General features: G+C 41.5%; 1 protein-coding gene across 2 annotated transcripts in view; it reads right to left on the reverse strand.

The window, feature by feature from the left end:
- Positions 1-17,903, reverse strand: part of LOC122557137 (lysine-specific demethylase 3A-like) — an 86,932-nt gene extending 69,029 nt beyond the window's left edge. Inside the window, exons 1-6 of one of the 2 annotated variants that reach the window (XM_043704611.1) lie at positions 17,387-17,903; positions 13,947-14,093; positions 10,866-10,979; positions 7,154-7,256; positions 1,966-2,090; positions 847-937 (exon numbers count right to left, since the gene is read on the reverse strand). In XM_043704611.1, coding sequence (XP_043560546.1) covers positions 847-937; positions 1,966-2,090; positions 7,154-7,256; positions 10,866-10,979; positions 13,947-14,093; positions 17,387-17,584 — 778 coding nt within the window. In that variant the 5' untranslated portion in view covers positions 17,585-17,903. The remainder of the gene's footprint in view (positions 1-846; positions 938-1,965; positions 2,091-7,153; positions 7,257-10,865; positions 10,980-13,946; positions 14,094-17,386) is intronic. The other variant, XM_043704524.1, reaches the window with a different exon arrangement.
- Positions 17,904-19,003: the final 1,100 nt, after the last annotated feature.

Here is a 19,003-nt window from a genome sequence, read left to right on the forward strand (position 1 = left end):
TTGGAAGAGATGGTGTGGACAACCATGTTAAAAACTGCAGACTAGTCAAGAAGAATGTGATAGGATAGTTTACATTTACCACAATTACAATGGACATCAATTGTGACTTTGACAATGCAGAGGGTGGAAACCAGATTGCAGGAATACAAGCAGGTGTTCCAGGAAAGATGGACGCAGATTTAGGAAAAGGGGAGGCAATGGCCTAATGGTATTATCACTAGACTATTAATCCAGAAACTTAGCTCATGTTCTGGGGACCCAGGTTCAAATCCCACCACAGCAGAAGGTGAAATCTGAATTCAATTGAAAACAAAATTTTGAACTAAGAATCTGCTGAGACCATTGCGGATTGTTGGAGAAACTCATCTGCTTCACTAATGTCGTTCAGGGAAGGAAATCTGCCATCTCACCTGGTTATGGCCTACATGTGACTCCAGACCCACAGCAATGTGGTTGACTCTGAAATGGCCTAGCAAGCCACTCCATTCAAACACAGCTGAGGATGAGCAATGAATAGTGGCCAACCAGCGATGCCCACATCCCCTGAATCAATATGTTCAAGGTCTAAAGGGAAATTGGAGAAGGGGTGGTAGCTTGCAAGGACAATGATTTCAAGAGTTCCTTTTATTTTGAGACAGGATATTTTGGAGCGAAAGTGGATAATTGCCTGGTACCAGAAATTCACAAAAATCTAGCAATCACTTCACAGTGAGAAATTTATATATGACCCTGGAACTGCTCTGCACAGCAGCCCAGAAGAGAAAGGCACATTAACAACGTGGACCCATACTCCACCTAAGACCATTGACAAGAGACTGGTTAGTAACAACTAGATTTGACACTCACCATCACCATCATTGGCCAATGCTTCAATATCTTCATCATGAAGGAAAGACATGTGAATCAGAGCTGGATCAACTATTTGCTTCTCTGAAAACTGCAACATTGAAAAAAAATCATTAAAATCCTCTTGAAAACTCTCAAAACATTTTTCAAAATGGACAGGCCACTGCATAAGTGTGTTAGAGACTCAGAGCCAGCATTGCATTTATAAAATAAAATAAATCTGGGGAGGTTATATAAAATCACGACAGGTGATTAAAAAGTTTGACTTTTGTGTTGAAACTAGTCATTTAGTTTAGCGTATGACGATTGCTTTCTCAACTCTTCAAAGAGTATTTTACCTCAAATTTTAATTGCACACCAACAAAAACCTGTTTGCATTTAAAAAAAAATAAAACTGAAGCAATAAACACAAAAGTTCTGTGGTACAGAGGCCAGGAGCTCCAGAGTCAAGCCCCACTCCAGAATTAGGTGCTGAAGGAAGGTGTATTCATAACACAGATAAACAGGTTGACCATCAACCTCTAAATCTTTCCAAAACACTCCAATGGTATACAATAAGAGTGCAAGAGAGATTTATGGAAAGACATTGGGGCTTCAGTGTCCAGTATGCAGGCAAAATGTTATGTTGCCACAACATGACTCTTTGCAGGGTCAGTTGGTGGGATGGAGCGAATCAGCACTGGATTTGATCTGAAGTGGACTCAGGTTGTGCCCCTTTGTCAGACATGGGAGTGGAGGTTGCGGCGCTATGGGTCAGGCCCACTTTCAGGCAAAGAACTCAAGAAGAAAACAAACAAAGTCAGCCATCTGATCAAATACAATCTTCACTCTAGGCAGCGGATGACATTGAAGAACCAAATGTTTTACTACTCAGAGCAGCATGCTTTAACAGGCACTAAGGTTTATCATCAGGGGCTTGTGGCACATTGGTACTGCCTCTACCTCAGGGCCAGGAAATCCAAGTTCAAGCCACACCTGTCCAATAGTACATATGAGCAGATCAAGTGAAAAACCACCAAGCTATTTAATTTTAAATCTTTAAAATCATCTTCAATAGAATGACAAAAGTGTCAGCCTATAACCGTACATTTTCAACTGAAGTCAAAAGGCTTTCTTTACCTGTTCACTTTTGATCTGCATTAATCTGGTTGTTAAATTGTGATGAGTCACTATTGCTGGGCACCAATGAGTAGCAGATTTCAAGTCATACACCTTAACTTTGTAGCCAGCCAAGTTGCAAGTACCTGATAACCAGAAGAACACCGGTAGAAAGTAAACAAACATTAAAGTTTTCAGTCTATGACAATCAATTATTCAGAGGGTCAGACCACTATTTGTAAAGCCACAGATTACGTCGAGTTTACGTCACTTTGTAAAATCATTGTCTCCTCCCTTTTTGAAAATTTTAGACTAGCCAATCAAGATTCCTTCTTTAAAAATTTCATTCACAGGAAGTCTTTGACTAGACTAGTGTTAACTGACCACCCACACCCAGAATTCTTCCTTTGAGAAGGTGGTGGTGAACTGCCTCCTTGAACCACTGCAGTCCAGGTGTTCTCGATCCATCCACCCACAATTATGTTTGGAAAGGAGATCAAGGATTTCGATCCAGCCAGGTAAAGGAACACCCACATAGTTGCAAGTCAGGATATCATGAGGCTTGGAAATGAAATTGGTGGCCATGTAACTGCTGCCCTTGTTCTTCCAGGTAGCAGATGGATTTCAACATTGCCGCTCTATCAGGGTAAAAAGTAAGATGATTTGTCCTGAGTGGTGCCAGGTTATGAGTGCTGTTTGGGCCAGTGTTGAGGGGAGGGAGGAGGGAGGAGAAAGGCAAAGAGGAGATTCTAACACATTCCTGACTTGTTCTTGTAGTTCGCTGCTAGTCTTTGGGGAGTCAGTGGGTGAGTTACACACTGCAGGATTCCTAGCCTCTTGCCTGCTCTTGAGGTCACAGTATTTACATGGCTAGCACAGTTCAGTTTCTAGTCAACAGATATGGATAGTGGGGGACTCAGCAACGGCTGGATTCCCTTGCGTTGGAGCTGGTTATCGTCTGTCACCTCTGTGGCATACATGTTACTTGCCACCCCATGAACACTGTCCATGTTCAAATGCAGCAAGACCTGGGCAGTTAAATTGATGGTTGGGCTGAGGACACTCTCCTGAGGAACTCCTGCACAGTAATCCTACACCAATAGCTGTTGCTTAGCTGTTAAAATGGCTTGATCAAAAGCAGACACACTATGTATGGGTGTCAGCAGAGCCCGGGAATTTGTCAATAGTCTTAGACTTTAAGTTGTGAAAGGCAGAGGGGAATATATTATGGAAACAAAAAAAAAAGCCAAGATGTCAGTTTCAGCTTTCCATTCAGAATCATATTTTGACATCTTCTCGACTCAATGGTATTTATCACACCTTAAACAGACAATGGCAGTTCATTCACTCAGACTTATGTTCAGTCATGCGTTAACATAACCCACGATTTCATAAAATTGAGTTCCAACCTAGATAGTCGCATTTTTTGTATGTGTGATTCTTCAAACTGTGCAAAGGCAGAACATGCAAATACTTTGGAGAAACAAAGCTAGATATGAATGAAGAAACCATTTTATTGCATAGCATGCAAAGCATCAGCTGCAGGTGTATTCAGAAAGGAGAACAACATTGTAGCTGGGGGTTTCAATTGGGATGGTGAGGTTCTAGGACATGTTTACAAGGAGGGAGTATTAGATGTTTTAGCAGGCATACAGTACATAAATCCTCAGAGCCTGATGAGATGTACCCCAGACTGACATGGGAGGCAAGGGAGGAGATTACTGGGGCCCTGGCCGGAATGTGTAATATTCTTTAGCCACAGGTGAAGTGTCTGATGACTGGAGGATGGCTAATGTGGTTCCTCTGTTCAAGATGGGGGGCAGGGATAGACCAGGTAATTACAGACCAGTTAGTCTAATGTCAGTGGTACAGAAACTATTGGAAAAGATTCTGAGGTACAGGATTAATCAACACTTGGAAAGGCAGGGATTGATCAGGGATCGTCAGTATGAATTTGTTCGAGTGAGATCCTAACTAATTTAATTAAGTTGTCTGAAAAGCTAACTAAATATATTGATAAGGGTAGTGCAGATGATGTGGCTTACATGGACTTCAGCAAGGCCTTTGACAAGGTTCCTCGTGGAAGGCTGGTCCAAAAGTTAACAGCCCACAGGATCTAAGGCAAATTGGCAAACTGGATCCAAAAAGGATTTGCAAGTGGGAGGCAAAGGATGATGGTGGAGGGATGTTTGTGCAATTGAAAGCTCATGACCAGCAGAGTATCATCAGGACCATTGCTGTTTATCACGTACATTAATGACTTGGATGTGAATGTACAGGATTAAATTAGTAAGTCTGCAGAAGACTTGAAAATTATTGTGTTGTTGATAGCCTGACGCTGTCTTTGTCACTATGTCTGATATTGATCAGTGGTAAACTGGGCAAAGCCATTAGCGGGTTTTGAGAAGATTTGTTGCTCAGGTTGAGGTTCTGGATGTAAGTTTGCTCGCTGAGCTGGAAGATTCATTTTCAGATGTTTTGTTACCATATGAAGTAACATCATCAGTGAGCCTCCAGTGAAGTGCTGGTCTTATGTCCCGTTTCTATGTATGTGTTTCCTTGGGTAGGTGATGTCATTTCTTGTTCTTTTTCTCAGAGTGTGGCAGATGGAGTCCAAATCAATGTGTTTGTTGACAGAGTTCTGGTGGGAATCCAATGCTTCGAGGAATTCTCATGCGTGTCCCTGTTTGGCTTGTCCTAGGATGAATGCGTTGTCCCAGTCAAAGTGCTGTCCTTCCTCATCTGTATGTAAGGATACTAGTGAGAGTGGGTCTTGTTTTTTTGTGGCTATTTGGTGTTCGTGTAACCTGGTAGCTAGTTTTCTGCCTGTTTGTCCAATGTAGTGTTCTTGCAAGGTATTTTGCAAATGATGTTCGTGTTGCTTGTCTGTGTAGGGTATTTTAAGTTCATTAGCTGCTGTTTTAGTGCATTGGTGGGTTTGTGGGCTACCATGATGCCAAGAGGTCTAAGTAGTCTGGCAGTCATTTCGGAGATGCCTTTGATGTGGGGGAGACCGGCTAGTGTTTCTCATAAATGCTATCCCTTACAATTCTCTCTAAGATTTTGCCCACAACAGAAGTGAGACTCACTGGCCTATAGTTACTAGGGTTATCCCTACTCCCCTTTTTGAACAAGGGGACCACATTTGCTATCCTCCAGTCTTCTGGCACTACTCCTGTAGACAAAGAGGACATAAAAATCAAGGCCAATGGCTTGATTGTCCAATGTAGTGCCTGTTTGTCCAATATAGTGTTCTTGCAAGGTATTTTGCAAATGATGTTCGTGTTGCTTGTCTGTGTAGGGTATTTTAAGTTCATTAGCTGCTGTTTTAGTGCGTTGGTGGGTTTGTGGGCTACCATGATGCCAAGAGGTCTAAGTAGTCTGGCAGTCATTTCGGAGATGCCTTTGATGTGGGGGAGACCGGCTAGTGTTTCTGGGCATATTTTGTCTGCTTGCTTGGGCTTGCTGCTGAGAAATCTGTGGACTGTATTCATTGGGTACCCATTCTTTTTGAATACACTGCATAGGTGATTTTTCTCTGCTCTTCGTAGCTCCTCTGTGCTGCAGCATGTGGTGGCTTGTTGAAATAATGTTATAATGCAGCTTCATTTGAGAGTGTTGGGCAAAACAATGGCAGATGGAGTTTAATCCTGATAAAGTGTGGAGAGAGGCATTTTAGATCTAATAAGGGAACGAAATACACAGTGAATGGCAAGTCCATAGGGAGTACTGAAGAACAAAGGGACTTGGTGCGTAAGTCCACAGATACCTGAAGGTGTCAGTAAAGGCAGTGAAGGTGCCAAACAGAAAGCATGCCTTCATTAGCTCGGTCACAGAACATAGGAGCAAGGAAGTCTTGTTACAAAACATTGGTCAAGCCACAGATGGAATGCTGTATGCAGTTCACACAGGGTGCAAGGAAATTTACCAGGATGTTGCCTGGGATGGAAATTCTCAGTTATAAGGAAACACTGGATAGACTGGGTTTGTTTTCCTTGGAGCAGGGGTGGGGGATGGAGGTTTACAAAATTATGAAAGGCATACACAGGGTAGATAGTGAGAATCTTTACCCCATGGCAGACATGTATAAGACCAGACAGCACATATTTAAGGAAAAGAGTAAACGGTTTAGCAGAGTTCGGAGAAAAAAAATAACTTATCCAGAGGATGGTAGAAATATGGAACATGATCCCTGCGGGGTGGTGGATTTACTGTTGCTACACTCAAGGTGCATCTGGGTGAGCACTTAAAATGCTAAGGCATATGGACCAAGTTCAGGTAAATGGGTAATTTGGTATTTGTTGGTCAGCACAGACATGGTGGGCCAAAGGGCCGTTTCTATGCTGCATGACTCCATGATTCCATGGAACATAATAATTCAAAGCAATGAACACATCTGAATTTCCCCATGTTATCTTTGCCTTGCAGAAAAGAATTCAGTCAGTGTAATCAGGAAAAATCTTTGCTCCAACAAGTGTTTAAAATTCCACTATTGCCCGTAGCTATATCTCCATGAATTAGACCATCTCTCTTCATAGACCACTGACATTTCCTCTGTCAGCCTAACTCCAGCAGCCACTTAGAGTCAAATTGACTGACTGCCTAGTCAAGAGCAAATTCCGTCAGGTTAAATCATCCACAATCCTATGTTGAGCTCAGAGAGAGATGTCACAGCAGCAAAGTATGATATTAGCAATCAAACCTTCTTTTATTGACATCAGTGCACCATCTCAGAAACCATCTCAATTCTAATTAAATCTTTCAACTGCATGACCTTCAGTTTCACCCTTTGAGAAGTAAGTTTAGGACAAAAGTATTTTGAACACTATATTGTAATAATAATTTCCTGCACCCTATCCCATAACCAGAAATCCTGATAGCTGGAAAGAGATAGATCAGTCACTGTCAGTTCATTTGAGTTTGATTTCACAATTGAAGGAGCATTGAATGATGTTTACCACCAAAAACATAAATATCTTTCTCTTTCCAATGTCAAAAGCTCTGACGTGCCTTTTCAGCCTTTTATTCCTATTTATAGCCATGAACGTTTGATTCAGAAATGTTGCAATTTACAAGGGTAATACTGTCACCTCAATTTCCAAGAAAACTTTAGTTGCAAAGAACACATCAAGAAGAACTAACTAAAATACAGTCTTCAAAATGATCAAAGAATTTTGCGTAACTTTTGGAGAAGTAGTAGGATGCTTACCATAGAGGAGCAGTTCTTGGGTACGTTTGTTAATGAACCACGTCTTAATCTTGGCACAAATCTCATCATCCTGGAATGGTTTTGCCCAGGAATTCATATTCATCTATTAAATTAAGTTACAGTGCAACTTAAGTCCATACAAAAATCCAACTTTACAGATAATTCTGATTTTTAAACAATTGAGAAAAAAAAAGTATGCTATAGAGATAACAAGTGAAAGAACATAAATTGGTGGCCAGTCACTGAATGAATGGCTTTAGCAGGTTATCAAAATCAGTTCAGTAAAGGACAATGTTGTGGATTGATTTCAGAAATTATCACCATTGGGCCCCATCGTCATTGTTACGAATTAAATGACTAACTTCTATCTTAAAAAATACAAGGCATACAAATAATGGTTTGACAGCATTATGTGAAATAGCTATTGGTAGTACAGCATTCGAGTATTAATGAAAGCTTTTCATCTTGCACTCATTAGGACAATTCCCAAGAACACCAATGCAACAGAGGAACTTAATAACATTTGTAGAGAGGTGTTATGAAGTTGAAGGCGTGTACCGTTCCCTAGAGAGAGAGCGCGCGCATCAAGACAGAAACACATGGAGAGCTAATGTCTTTCTCTCCAATAAATTAGGAAACACGCTCTATCAAAATTACCTTTACATATGAAACATACTTGCAGTAAAAATACAGATGACGACCTAGGGAGATCCTCAGCAGGAACTGTGCGGTTTTGAAATTAAGTTGATATAATTTTAATAAGTGTCTTATTGGAACAGTTTTTTGTTATAGAGTTAGAGGCAGATAGTAAGCACTTGAGAGAACTGGTGGGGGGTCGGGGTGCGGTGGCTTAGGGCTGTGAACGGGTTCACCTCCGCATCATACCAAAGGACTGTGTCCTGATTGGTAGGAAGCTTGCCAATTGCACCAATTGAATGCACTCTACTTAAGGCCCTTTGAGCCTGTTCCACCATTCAATGAGATCATGGCTGATCATCCGTCTTAGTAACCTATTCCTGCCTTCTCAAAAAACAAAAAACTTACAACCCAGGAACAGGTCCTTCGGCCCTTCAAGCCTGAGCCGATCCAAATGTACTGTCTAAACTGGTCAGTCATTTCCTAAGCATCTGTATCCCTCTGCTCCCCACCTACTCATGCATCTGTCCAGATGCATCTTAAATGAATCTACCATGCCTGCCTCTACCACCTCTGCTGGCAATGCGTTCCAAACGCCCACCACCCTCTGTGTGAAGTATTTACCGAGTGTATCCCCCTGAAACTTCCCACCTCTCACTTTGCAAGCATGACCCCTCGTTATTGAATCCTTCACCCTGGGAAAAAGCTCGTCTCTATCCACCCTGTCTATAACCTTCATGATTTTGTAAACCTCAATCAGGTTCCCCGCTCAATCTCCTTTTTTCTAGTGAAAATAAACCTAACCTACTCAACCTCTCTTTATAGCTAGCACCTTCCATACCAGGCAACATCCTTGTAAACCTTCTCTGCACCCTGTCCAAAGCATCCACATCCTTTTGGTAATGTGGCACCCAGAACTGTACACAGTATTCTAAATGCAGCCGAACCAATGTCTTGCACAAATTTTAACATGACTTGCCAGCTCTTATACTCAATACCTCGTCCGATGAAGGTAAGCATACTATATGGCTTCTTGACCACTCTATCCACTTGTGCAGCAACCTTCAGGGTGCAATAGACCTGCACTCCCAGATCTCTCTGCCCATCAACTTTTCCCAAGGCTCTTCCATTCATTGTATATTCGCACTAGAATTAGACTTGCCCAAATGCATCACCTCACATTTGTCTGGATTGAAAGCCATCTGCCACTTTTCCGCCCAACTCTCCAGTCTATGTATATCCTCCTGTATTCTGACAGTCCCTTGCGCTTTCTGCCACTCCACCAATCTTTGTGTCATTTGCAAACTTGCTGATCATACCAACAGTGCCCTCTTCTAGATCATTTATCTCCTCAAATATTTTGACCCCTTTCAGTTGTAAAAACAATATCTAACTGCTTCTTGAAAGCATTAGAAGTTGTGACTTCAACTGCTTTCTGTGGCAGAGAATTCTCTACACACCACTCTCTAGGTGAAGAAATTTAATCTCATCTCAGTCCTAAATGGCCGATCCTATATCCTTAGGCTGTGACACCTGATTCTGGGCTTCCTCGTCAATACAAATATTCTTCCTGTATTTACCCTATCTAATCCCATTAGATGTTTTACAGGTTTGAGATTCCTGTTCATTTTTCTAAACTTGAGAGTGGATATAGCGATCCAGTCTCTCTATATATCAGACCTGCCAACCCAGGAATGAGTCTGGTAAACCTTCACTGCACTCCCTCTATAATAAGAACATTCTTCCTTTGGTAAAGAGACCAGGACTACACACAATACTCCAGGTGAGTGGTCTCACCAAGTCCCTGTACAATTGCATCAAAACGTCCCTGTTCCTGCACTCAAATCCTCTCTTTGTGAAGTCCAACATACCATTTGCCTTCTTCAGCACCTGCACGCTTACTTCAGCAGATCCTCAAAGCAGCCTCACCTACACAGCCAAGAGGGAATGCCGCTTACAAATATAGTGTGCCAAAGTGGAACCGAGTTAGATAATCCCCCATGACTTTATTTAAGGTCAGATAGAGCTCGAGTTTTGAAGCACAGCACAGGAGATCAGTAGTAATGGTGATAGAGTGGGGGGTTAATGGAAAGAGGAGAGATAAAGGAGGAAAGTCACACCCTATCTCCACACAAGGGAGGGCATTAATGGAGCCATGGTAGATAAATTTAGTTCTCATCTATAAAGAAGATTTACACTACATAATTCATCATTCTGTAGCAATAGCTGTATCGCAAAGATCATCATTGCAGCCTCTAAACATAAAGGAGGCTGAGAAGCAGAACCAAAAACTACATGGTTTTTATTATCTCAATATAATCAACTGAAATGCACAAAATAGTTAGTATTGCCGTGTGAAAGATCTCTCATTTGTTTAGTGATAAAACAAACATGGGAGACAGCAGGAAGTGGAAACAAAAAATAGTATGCAGGTGCAGTCAAACACATTGTCTAAAGTATCATAGAAATGTTGTGCAATGTTAACTTATTTCTCTCAAAAACATAGAGATCCTTCTGAAATGGGCAGTGTCAATCCTATCCCTCTAGTATGGCCCCACAGAGGACACTGATCCTATCAAATTGAAATCAGAATCCTATTCAGTCTTGGTAGGTTTTAGGCAGATCTGGCCAAACAGTCAAAATTGAGACTACTTCTTTCCAATTTTAGAGATTTGTAAATGTCTATTCAACTTAACTGAAGTTGACAAACTGAATGCATTATTTTTGGCTTCCAATCGGTTGAAATGTTAACACCCATACTGTAAACAGTCATGCACAAAGTTACAGGAATGAGTAGGAGGGGCAATGCTGCAATCACTGCAACGCTGAAAAATTGGACTTTTGACACATTACTGGGCACAGTTGGAGCTTTAATTGCCAGCTGTCTGACTGAAGAACACTATCAGCTTAGGCATGGCAGGGAAGCAGCAGAAAGTCATGGACAGGAGCTCCAAAATGCCACACTATTACATTAAATGTCTTGACCAAAGGATAAGTGTAACTTCTGCCAGCAATTTGCAAAGTAGATAATTCACTCAAACAAGCCAAAGATCCACCTGAACCTGAAATTTGTTACCTTTAGTGGCTGAAGAGAGACCTTGTTTTGCAGAAACACTCGGTACTTGTCTGCAAGAAATTCCACAGGAGTCACTGATGCAAGACCAACTTTGTCCAGCAAGCATTTAAATGTCTGAAACATAAAATATATTCTATTTTCAGGAAGGGTTACTGGACCTGAAACATTGATTTCTCCCCACAGATGTTGCCAGACTTGCTGAGCTTTTCCAGCAATTTCTATTTTTGTATACGTTATTTTCAGATGGATACATGCAAAACTTGAATGCACTTAAGCCATAGGCAGGAGTGGTTGCTACACTAATTTGGACCTTAGACAGAGAGCTACATTTCTCACTAACAAAGTGGAATTGGAAGACCACCTCTTGATTGCCTTAACAATCTCAAGCTTCCACCAAATAGTGGTGGCAGTGTGCTCTATGGAATAAATCAGAAGATAAGAATGGCTTTTAGCATGTGCACCATAGTTATCATGGGTGATTTTAATCTGCACATTGACTGAGTAAACCAATAGAACATGAAGCTCTCGAGAACAAGTTCCCAAGTGCATTAAAGTTTGCTTTCTAGAGTACATTGAAGAGTTGACCAGTGGACAGACTGTTTTGGGTCTAGTATACATAATGAAAAGGGCTAATTAATAATCTTACTATAAAAGAACCTTTAGGGATGAGTGACCATAATATGATAGACGTTTATGGTATTTTTGAAAATTAGATAGTTCATTCTGAAGCAAGGAAACATGGGTCATGGGAGAAGGCAGGAAAGTGGATATGAGAGTTATCAGATTGGCCTTTATCCCACTGAATGGCAGATCAGACTCGATGGACTAAATGGCCGACTTCTGCACTTACCTGATGTTCAAAAGGTGTTAAATTTGATTAAGGGAGATTATGAAAGCATGAGAAAAAGTTAGCTCAGCTGTATTGGGCAAGTACATTAAAAGGTGTGACTGTACATGGTCAATGTTAAGTCTTTAATAACTATTATATGACTTACAGTAATTACACATTCCTTCAAGGTGCAAAAATTCAAAGGTTAGTCAATATGGCGAACAAAGTTCAGGGTTGCGCAAGATTAAAAGGAAAGTTTATAAAGTGGTTAGAAATGAACCAGAGGAATGTGAAGTTTTAAGAATATAACAAATGAAGGCAACAAAACTGAAAGGAAAAGAAGAACGGAATAGAATGCAATTTAACAAAAAAACATAAAAATGAATTGTAAAACTTTCTGAAGGTGTCTAAAACCTTCGGCTAAGTCTAATGTCTATTATAGGCAGAGTCAGGAGAATTTATAATGGGAAATACAGAAAAGGCAGAGATGCTAACTGATCACTTTGTGCTTGATTTCAATGAGGAAAATACAAAAAACCTCCCAGAATTAGATATCCAATTGACTAGGGAGAACAAGGAATTGAAGCAAATTAGTATCAGTAAGACATAGTACTGGAGAAATCAATGGGGCTGGAAGTGGCTAAGTGCCCAGACCTGACAATCCAAACCACAGAGTATTGAAGGATATGGCTACGGTATAGTCTATGCATTGGTAACCATTCTCCAAACTTCTAGCGATTCTGGCATTATTCCTGCAGTTGGGAAACTTGCGAATGTAAACCACTAGTTAAAGAAAAGAATAAGGAGGAAAACTAAACAGTCAGACATCAGCAGTAGGGAAAATTCTATGATGTGATAAATGGACACTTGGATAAAAATGATCTGACCAGGCAGAGTCAGCACAGGTTTCCTGATGAAAAGCAGTGTTCCAAAAACTTGCACTATTTTGAGATTATTATTAACAAAATTAATAAAGGGGAGCTAATGGATGTAGCATATTTAGATTTTGTTAAAGTTGACAGAGGAGATAATGTACTGACATGGATTAATGATTGTGAAACTGACAGAAACCAGAGTAGGCTCTGACTAGTGGGATACTGTAAGGATCAACACTCGGGGCCTCAGATATTCACAATACATATCACAAGAGCTTTTGCACTAATTTCAAAAGAGAAATCTTAAGCATGATTCTAAATCTGACATGACTACACAGATCTAAATACCAGTAACAAGCCTGCCACTTTTGAAATTTCTCCTGATATAGTGAAAGAAACCCTCAATAAAATGTTGTTGTTCAAGCTTCCCTCTACATAATGAACCTATAAATCAGACCCGAATTGCAGTGATGATACTGAATACTGTAGGCAATATGTGGAACTGTTTAATGTCCTGTATGATTCATGTATGTCTTTGACTATCTTCTCAGAAAGGAGAAAATAAGGACTGCAAAAATGATGCACTCAGATGTTGGAGATCAGAGTCAATAGTGTGGTGCTGGAAAACTACAGCAGGTCAGGCAGCGTCCAAGGAGCAGATACCTGCCATGCTTTTCCAGCACCACACCATCTTCTGAGAAAGCCAAGCGTTAACTGCTGGGTTATGCTTCAGTGGGAGTTTACTGCTTGCATTGATTAGATGAAGTGTAAACAAGCATGTCATATAATGATTAGGGATTAGAATAAGCTAAGCATTTATACAGGCAGAGTAAAAAATTAAAACAGGAACAAATATAAAATGTCTGAGTCTTTGGAATGTATAAATTACAGAAACAACAGTTAAATGGTTGGGCCACCTGCATACTTCTGATCACATAATTAACATCCACAATTATGATGTCTACATGTTAACTTAGTTAATGATGATGTCTCTGACTAGAGTACAATCTTTTGATGCAGCTGTAAAATGTTTGTTGATAATATTATGAATCCTGCAGGTCAATGCTGGGCTTCTTACCAAATATGGAAGAAAAATCTTCTACTATGGTGTAACCCCTATTACTAATCATTAGATATCCCAAGACCAGGCAAATCAAGGGGGACTGGTGGCAGCAAACTACCGAAAACAATCCTAGTCAGTACTATATACTTGCAGAGGTTGCAAGTGCAACAAGGTAATAGGAGTGATCAGTGTAAAGCTACCACACACTTTAGAATAGCTTAGCTGCCGGTCACATCCTCTGGCCCAAGAGCGTTTGGCCAAACAGACATTAAATACTAACAAAAGAAAAATTGAAGGCATAAAAAGTTCCACACCAGTCCAGGCCACTGCACGTCATCTGCAGATCCTCTCAGAGATTTCCTGTCAGCCAGAACTAACTGATGTTCAATCAGGAAGATCCTGAGCTCCTCATCATGGAGTTTCATCCACCGACACCAGCTTTCGTCGAATTCTAGAAAAACCTGCAGTGGAGTAGCAAACAGAAGAATAAATGAATGTAACCAAACGTTTCTCCTTTATCTAAAACTTTTGGACTTATCTCAAGGTAAAAGTGACAAGATACTACAGCTTTCTATAAATTGGAAGCCTTACCAGTTACCTGAAAATTCTCACTTCCGAGAAGTGTGATGAGACAAAATCTAAAATATAACCTATATATTAATAGCCAACCATCTGCTATGCTGTGTTTACTCAATGTTATCACAAATACAGAGGAAGTGCAGAGTGTCCGTGTGATGTTAGGACTGTCCTTTGAGAAAATATTGGGGAAGATGGGTCTGGTACTTTAGAAGAATGAAGCATGATCTCATTGACGTGTATAAAATTCTTACTGAGCATGTTAGATTAGATGTCAATCAAATGTATTCCCAGGCTGATGAGTCTCAAGGGGAAATGAGTCTCTCAGGATATGGGGCATTCACTCAGAGGGTGTTGAACCTTTTAGAATTATCTACCTCAAGGGTCTGTGGACCTTAAACGGAGCATAATCTGATCTAAATATTAAAATTCATTAACTGATGTCAGAACGAAAGTGTAGTTGATTCGTTGACTCTCTCCCTCTTTTTTTTTAAAAAAAGTTCATTCATGGAATGAGGGCTCTGCTGGCTCGGCCATCAATTATTGTCCATCTCAGGAGAAGTTAAGAGTCAACCACATCACTGGGGGGTCTGGCACCTCATGTAGTCCAGACCAGTTGAGGACGGCAGCTTCCTTCCCTAAAAAGCATTACTGAACCAGATGAACTTTTCCTCGCAATTATTTCATGGGCAACATTAGACTCTCAATTCCACAGACCCTCCAGTCCAAGTCACCCATGCCGACCAGATTTCCTAATCTAAGCTAGTCCCATTTGCCAGCACTTGGCCCATATTCCTCTAAACCCTTCCTATTCCTATACCCTTCCAGATTTTAATGTTGTAATTGTACTTCCTTTGGTAGCACATTCCACATAAGCATTACCCTGTGTGAAAAAGTTGCCCTTAGGTCCCTTTCAAATTTTTCCCCTCTCACCCTAAACCTAGTCCTGGACGGACCCCCCCCGCCATCCCAATCCCAGGGAAAAGACTTTGTTACTTCTCTTATCCATGCCCCTTATGATTTTATAAACCTCTATAAGGTTGCCCCTCAGCATCCGACGCTCCAGGGAAAACATTCCCAGCCTATTCAACCTTTCCCTTTAGCGCAAATCCTCCAACCCGGGCAACATCCTTGTAAATCTTTTCTGAACCCTTTCAAATTTCACAACATCCTTCCACTAGGAGAGAGACCAGAATTGCACGCAATATTCCAAAAGTGGCCTAACCAACATACTGTACAGCCGCAACATAACCTTCCAACTCCTATGCCCAATGCTCTGACCAATAAAGGAAAGCATTAGCGAGTTTTGAGAAGATTTGTAGCTCAGGTTGAGGTTCTGGGTGTAGGTTTGCTCGCTCAGTGGAAGGTTCATTTTCAGACATTTCGTCACCATACTAGGTGACATCTTCAGTGAGCCTTCCGACGAAGCACTGCTGGTGTTTTCTGCTTTCTATTTATGTTTGGGTTTCCTTGGATTGGCGATGTCATTTCCTATGGTGACATCATTTCCTGCATCCAAAGGAAAGCATACCACACACCTTCTTCACTATCCTAACTACTTGCGACTTCACTTTCAAGAACTATGAACCTGCACTCCAAAGTCTCTTTGTTCAGCAACACTATATTTTAAGAGGTTCTTGCTGTTGTTACTTGCAAATGTACTCTCAAAGTTGACCTTTGCCCTCATTTTATTTGTTGAAAAAAAACTGACCAAACTTCCCCAGTCCTCGGGCTTAGCCTTAATCTTTGTCATTTCGTCATGGCCATAATAATTTCTTATGTCATTCACACTATGGTCTCGGTGGGGTGGCGAGACAATGATCAATTGTTTGCCTTTCACTTTTTGTGGTGGGCAGGGGAAAAAAAAGCTACTCCTGCCTGGACTGACTGCAATTATGAACTATCAAGACCAAGGATGAACTCAAACCCTGTGTCACTCAAGAGCCCTTGCCTCAAAAGGAAGCAGAATTTTTTTTTTCCTTTTCACATTCATGAAGTTGTTCCCTGCTCAGTTACTCCCAAGCAACGTTTTCTCTCAACAACTATCCAATTATCCCTAACTTTTTGTTTTGGAAAAGGTGCTCCTCAGCACGTTTTCCTCGCTTGGCTTTGCGTTACAAACGTAGAATGATCACTCATAATAATAAGTTGCTAGTTTGCAGCTGCTTTGCTCTAGTTAACACCCCAAAAATCAATACAAAATGCATGGCACTAATCCTCTCGGGGTCCAGACTGGTTCCCTCTGCTGTTGGCTTGATACTACACGAGTTACTGAGATCAGATACATTCACTGAACAATAACTGAACTACTATTAGTTTAGTCTTCTCTTACATGTCTATATCGGTGAAACGTTTAGATGGCTTAAACTAAACTAACGAGGACCTAAGCAAGCTGGGAAATGTGAACAGTGGACCAAATTTCTAACGGGAAGCACAAAACACAGCAATGGATACCAGCCGGAAAAGTGAACAGGTTAAATTATCCGAGGAGCAGCAAAATCGACGTTTCGGGCAAAAGCCCTTCATCAGGAATAATGAGAAAAGTACTTTTTTTAAAAAAAGTTCTATCAATGATCAACTCGATGCACATTAGGGAGACTGGCAAGACGAATTCAATCTGATTTGGTGAAATGCGGTATTTCATTCAATAGGTTGTGACTTTCTTTTGAAGTTTGATCGTTTTAAAGTTCATAGAAATGTCCTGTGTTTGTTGGATAATTTAACCGAGGTAAAAACACTGACTGCAGATGCTGGAAACCAGATTTTGGATTAGTGATGAAGGGCTTTTGGCCGAAACGTCGATTTTGCTGCTCCTCGGATGCTGCCTGAACTACTGTGCTCTTCCAGCACCACTAATCCAAAATCTGGTTTCTAGCATCTGCAGTCATTGTTTTTACCTCGGTTAAATTATCGAACACAGGACATTTCTATGAACTTTAAAACGATCAAACTTCAAAAGAAAGTCACAACCTATTGAATGAAATACCGCATTTCACCAAATCAGACTGAATTCGTCTTGCCAGTCTCCCTAATGTGCATCGAGTTGATCATTGATAGAACTTTTTTTAAAAAAGTACTTTTCTCAGTGGACAATTTTCCTACTGAAACTAAAACGTTTGACAATTTAAAACCCTCCTCGCCTACCAGGCGCAAATGGAGCTCCAGATTTCGCACTTACCAATACATTTGGGTGCGATGGATCTTTGTGGGAGACGGCTCTGATAATGCCCGCCTTCCAGTCCCATTCAGACACTCGCCCGAGTTGGAGCTCCTGGCTCAGACCGCCGAGAATGCAAAGAAAGCGCTTTCCCACCAGCTCCGAGGGCGCAGCCTCTTGCTGCTGCATCTCGAGAGGAGACATGTCGCAACGTTCCATCTTCAGAACGTTGGCCCGGACTCCGGACTCCACGCGCCGCCACCCGCTACATCCAAACGCCCGTGCCCCGCCGCGCGTACACAATCTAACAATGTCACGCCTCTCATTGGATACAGTGAGGACGGGAGGGACCTCGAGCGACTGCGCTCCCGGGATTTCCTCCTAACCCCCGCCCCTGGCGCATATCAATCACTCGGAGCGAAATAGCTCGCATGACGAGCGGAGGTTCCCCAAGCTAATGTATTTCCCAGCGCCGAACCGAGAAAGTGGAGCCACCGGGCACGCTCGCTGCCGCTGCAAAAAAAAAGAAAAAAAACAGAAGCTGTTGCGTTGCATTTGCGGCCTGTGCATGCTGACGGCGGGAGACATTGTTTTGGTGGGGAGTGAGCAGGTTCACACAGTACGTGCCGATTTGTGCGTAGACTCCTTTTCTGAGGCTGGCGGTGGGTGTGGGTGTGGGGGTGGGGGAAAGAGTACTGAAAACTGAACAGGATCTATCTCCCTCTGCAGTTCAGAGACCACAGTGCACCTGCACATACCATGTATCATTGCAAACTAACCTCCTCGCCTTCTGAGCAGCACACTCGCACAAAACAAGAAAAAAGCAAATTGCTGCGGTAGGTAAAAATCGGAAATAGAAGCATAAAGTGTTAGGGAGTACGCCTCCGCTGAAGTAGCATCTGTGCATTGAGAGAGAGAGGTCAATAATCAGCCATTCCTCATCACAATTGCAAACACACACGCAAGGAGTCTGTGTTGATATTGAAATGCAAAGTGAGTATTTATTATGTGTTTCATTTCTTGTATGAGACTTCCACTGAGTGTTGTTATTTAGGTGCACACTCACCTCCGAGTCACATAAATCTCACGGCAGGACTCGAGTCAAAAGGACCAGCAAGAAACTTTTTTCGCGAGGAGAGAGATCAATAACGGGGCACAGACTGTAATCAATGGGAAGTTTAGAAGGAATATAAGGAATTTTTGTTTTTACGCAGTGTCTGGAATACACTACCCGAAAGGGTAGTTTAGACGGGAACCATCATAACAATTAAATAGTATTTGGATGATCACTTGAAATGCCTAGCACACTGCGTTATGGATAAAGTGCTAGCAGATGGGACTGAATACTTGATGATCTTAAGTAAGGGAAGACTTAGGAAGCAGCGATCATAATATGGTAGAGTTCAGTCTGCAGTTTGAAAGAGAGAAGGCAAACTCGGATGTAATGGTGTTACAGTTAAACAAAGGTAATTATGAGGGCATGAGAGAGGAACTGACGAAAATCGACTGGAAGCAGAGTCTAGCGGGAAAGCCAGTAGAGCAAAAATGGTAGGAGTTTGTGGGTATAATTGAGGACACAGTACAGAGGTTCATCCGAAAGAAAAGAAAGATTATCCGGGGAGGGATTAGACAGCCATG

Source organism: Chiloscyllium plagiosum, chromosome 1, assembly GCF_004010195.1.
Source record: "Chiloscyllium plagiosum isolate BGI_BamShark_2017 chromosome 1, ASM401019v2, whole genome shotgun sequence".
Taxonomy (NCBI): domain Eukaryota; kingdom Metazoa; phylum Chordata; class Chondrichthyes; order Orectolobiformes; family Hemiscylliidae; genus Chiloscyllium; species Chiloscyllium plagiosum.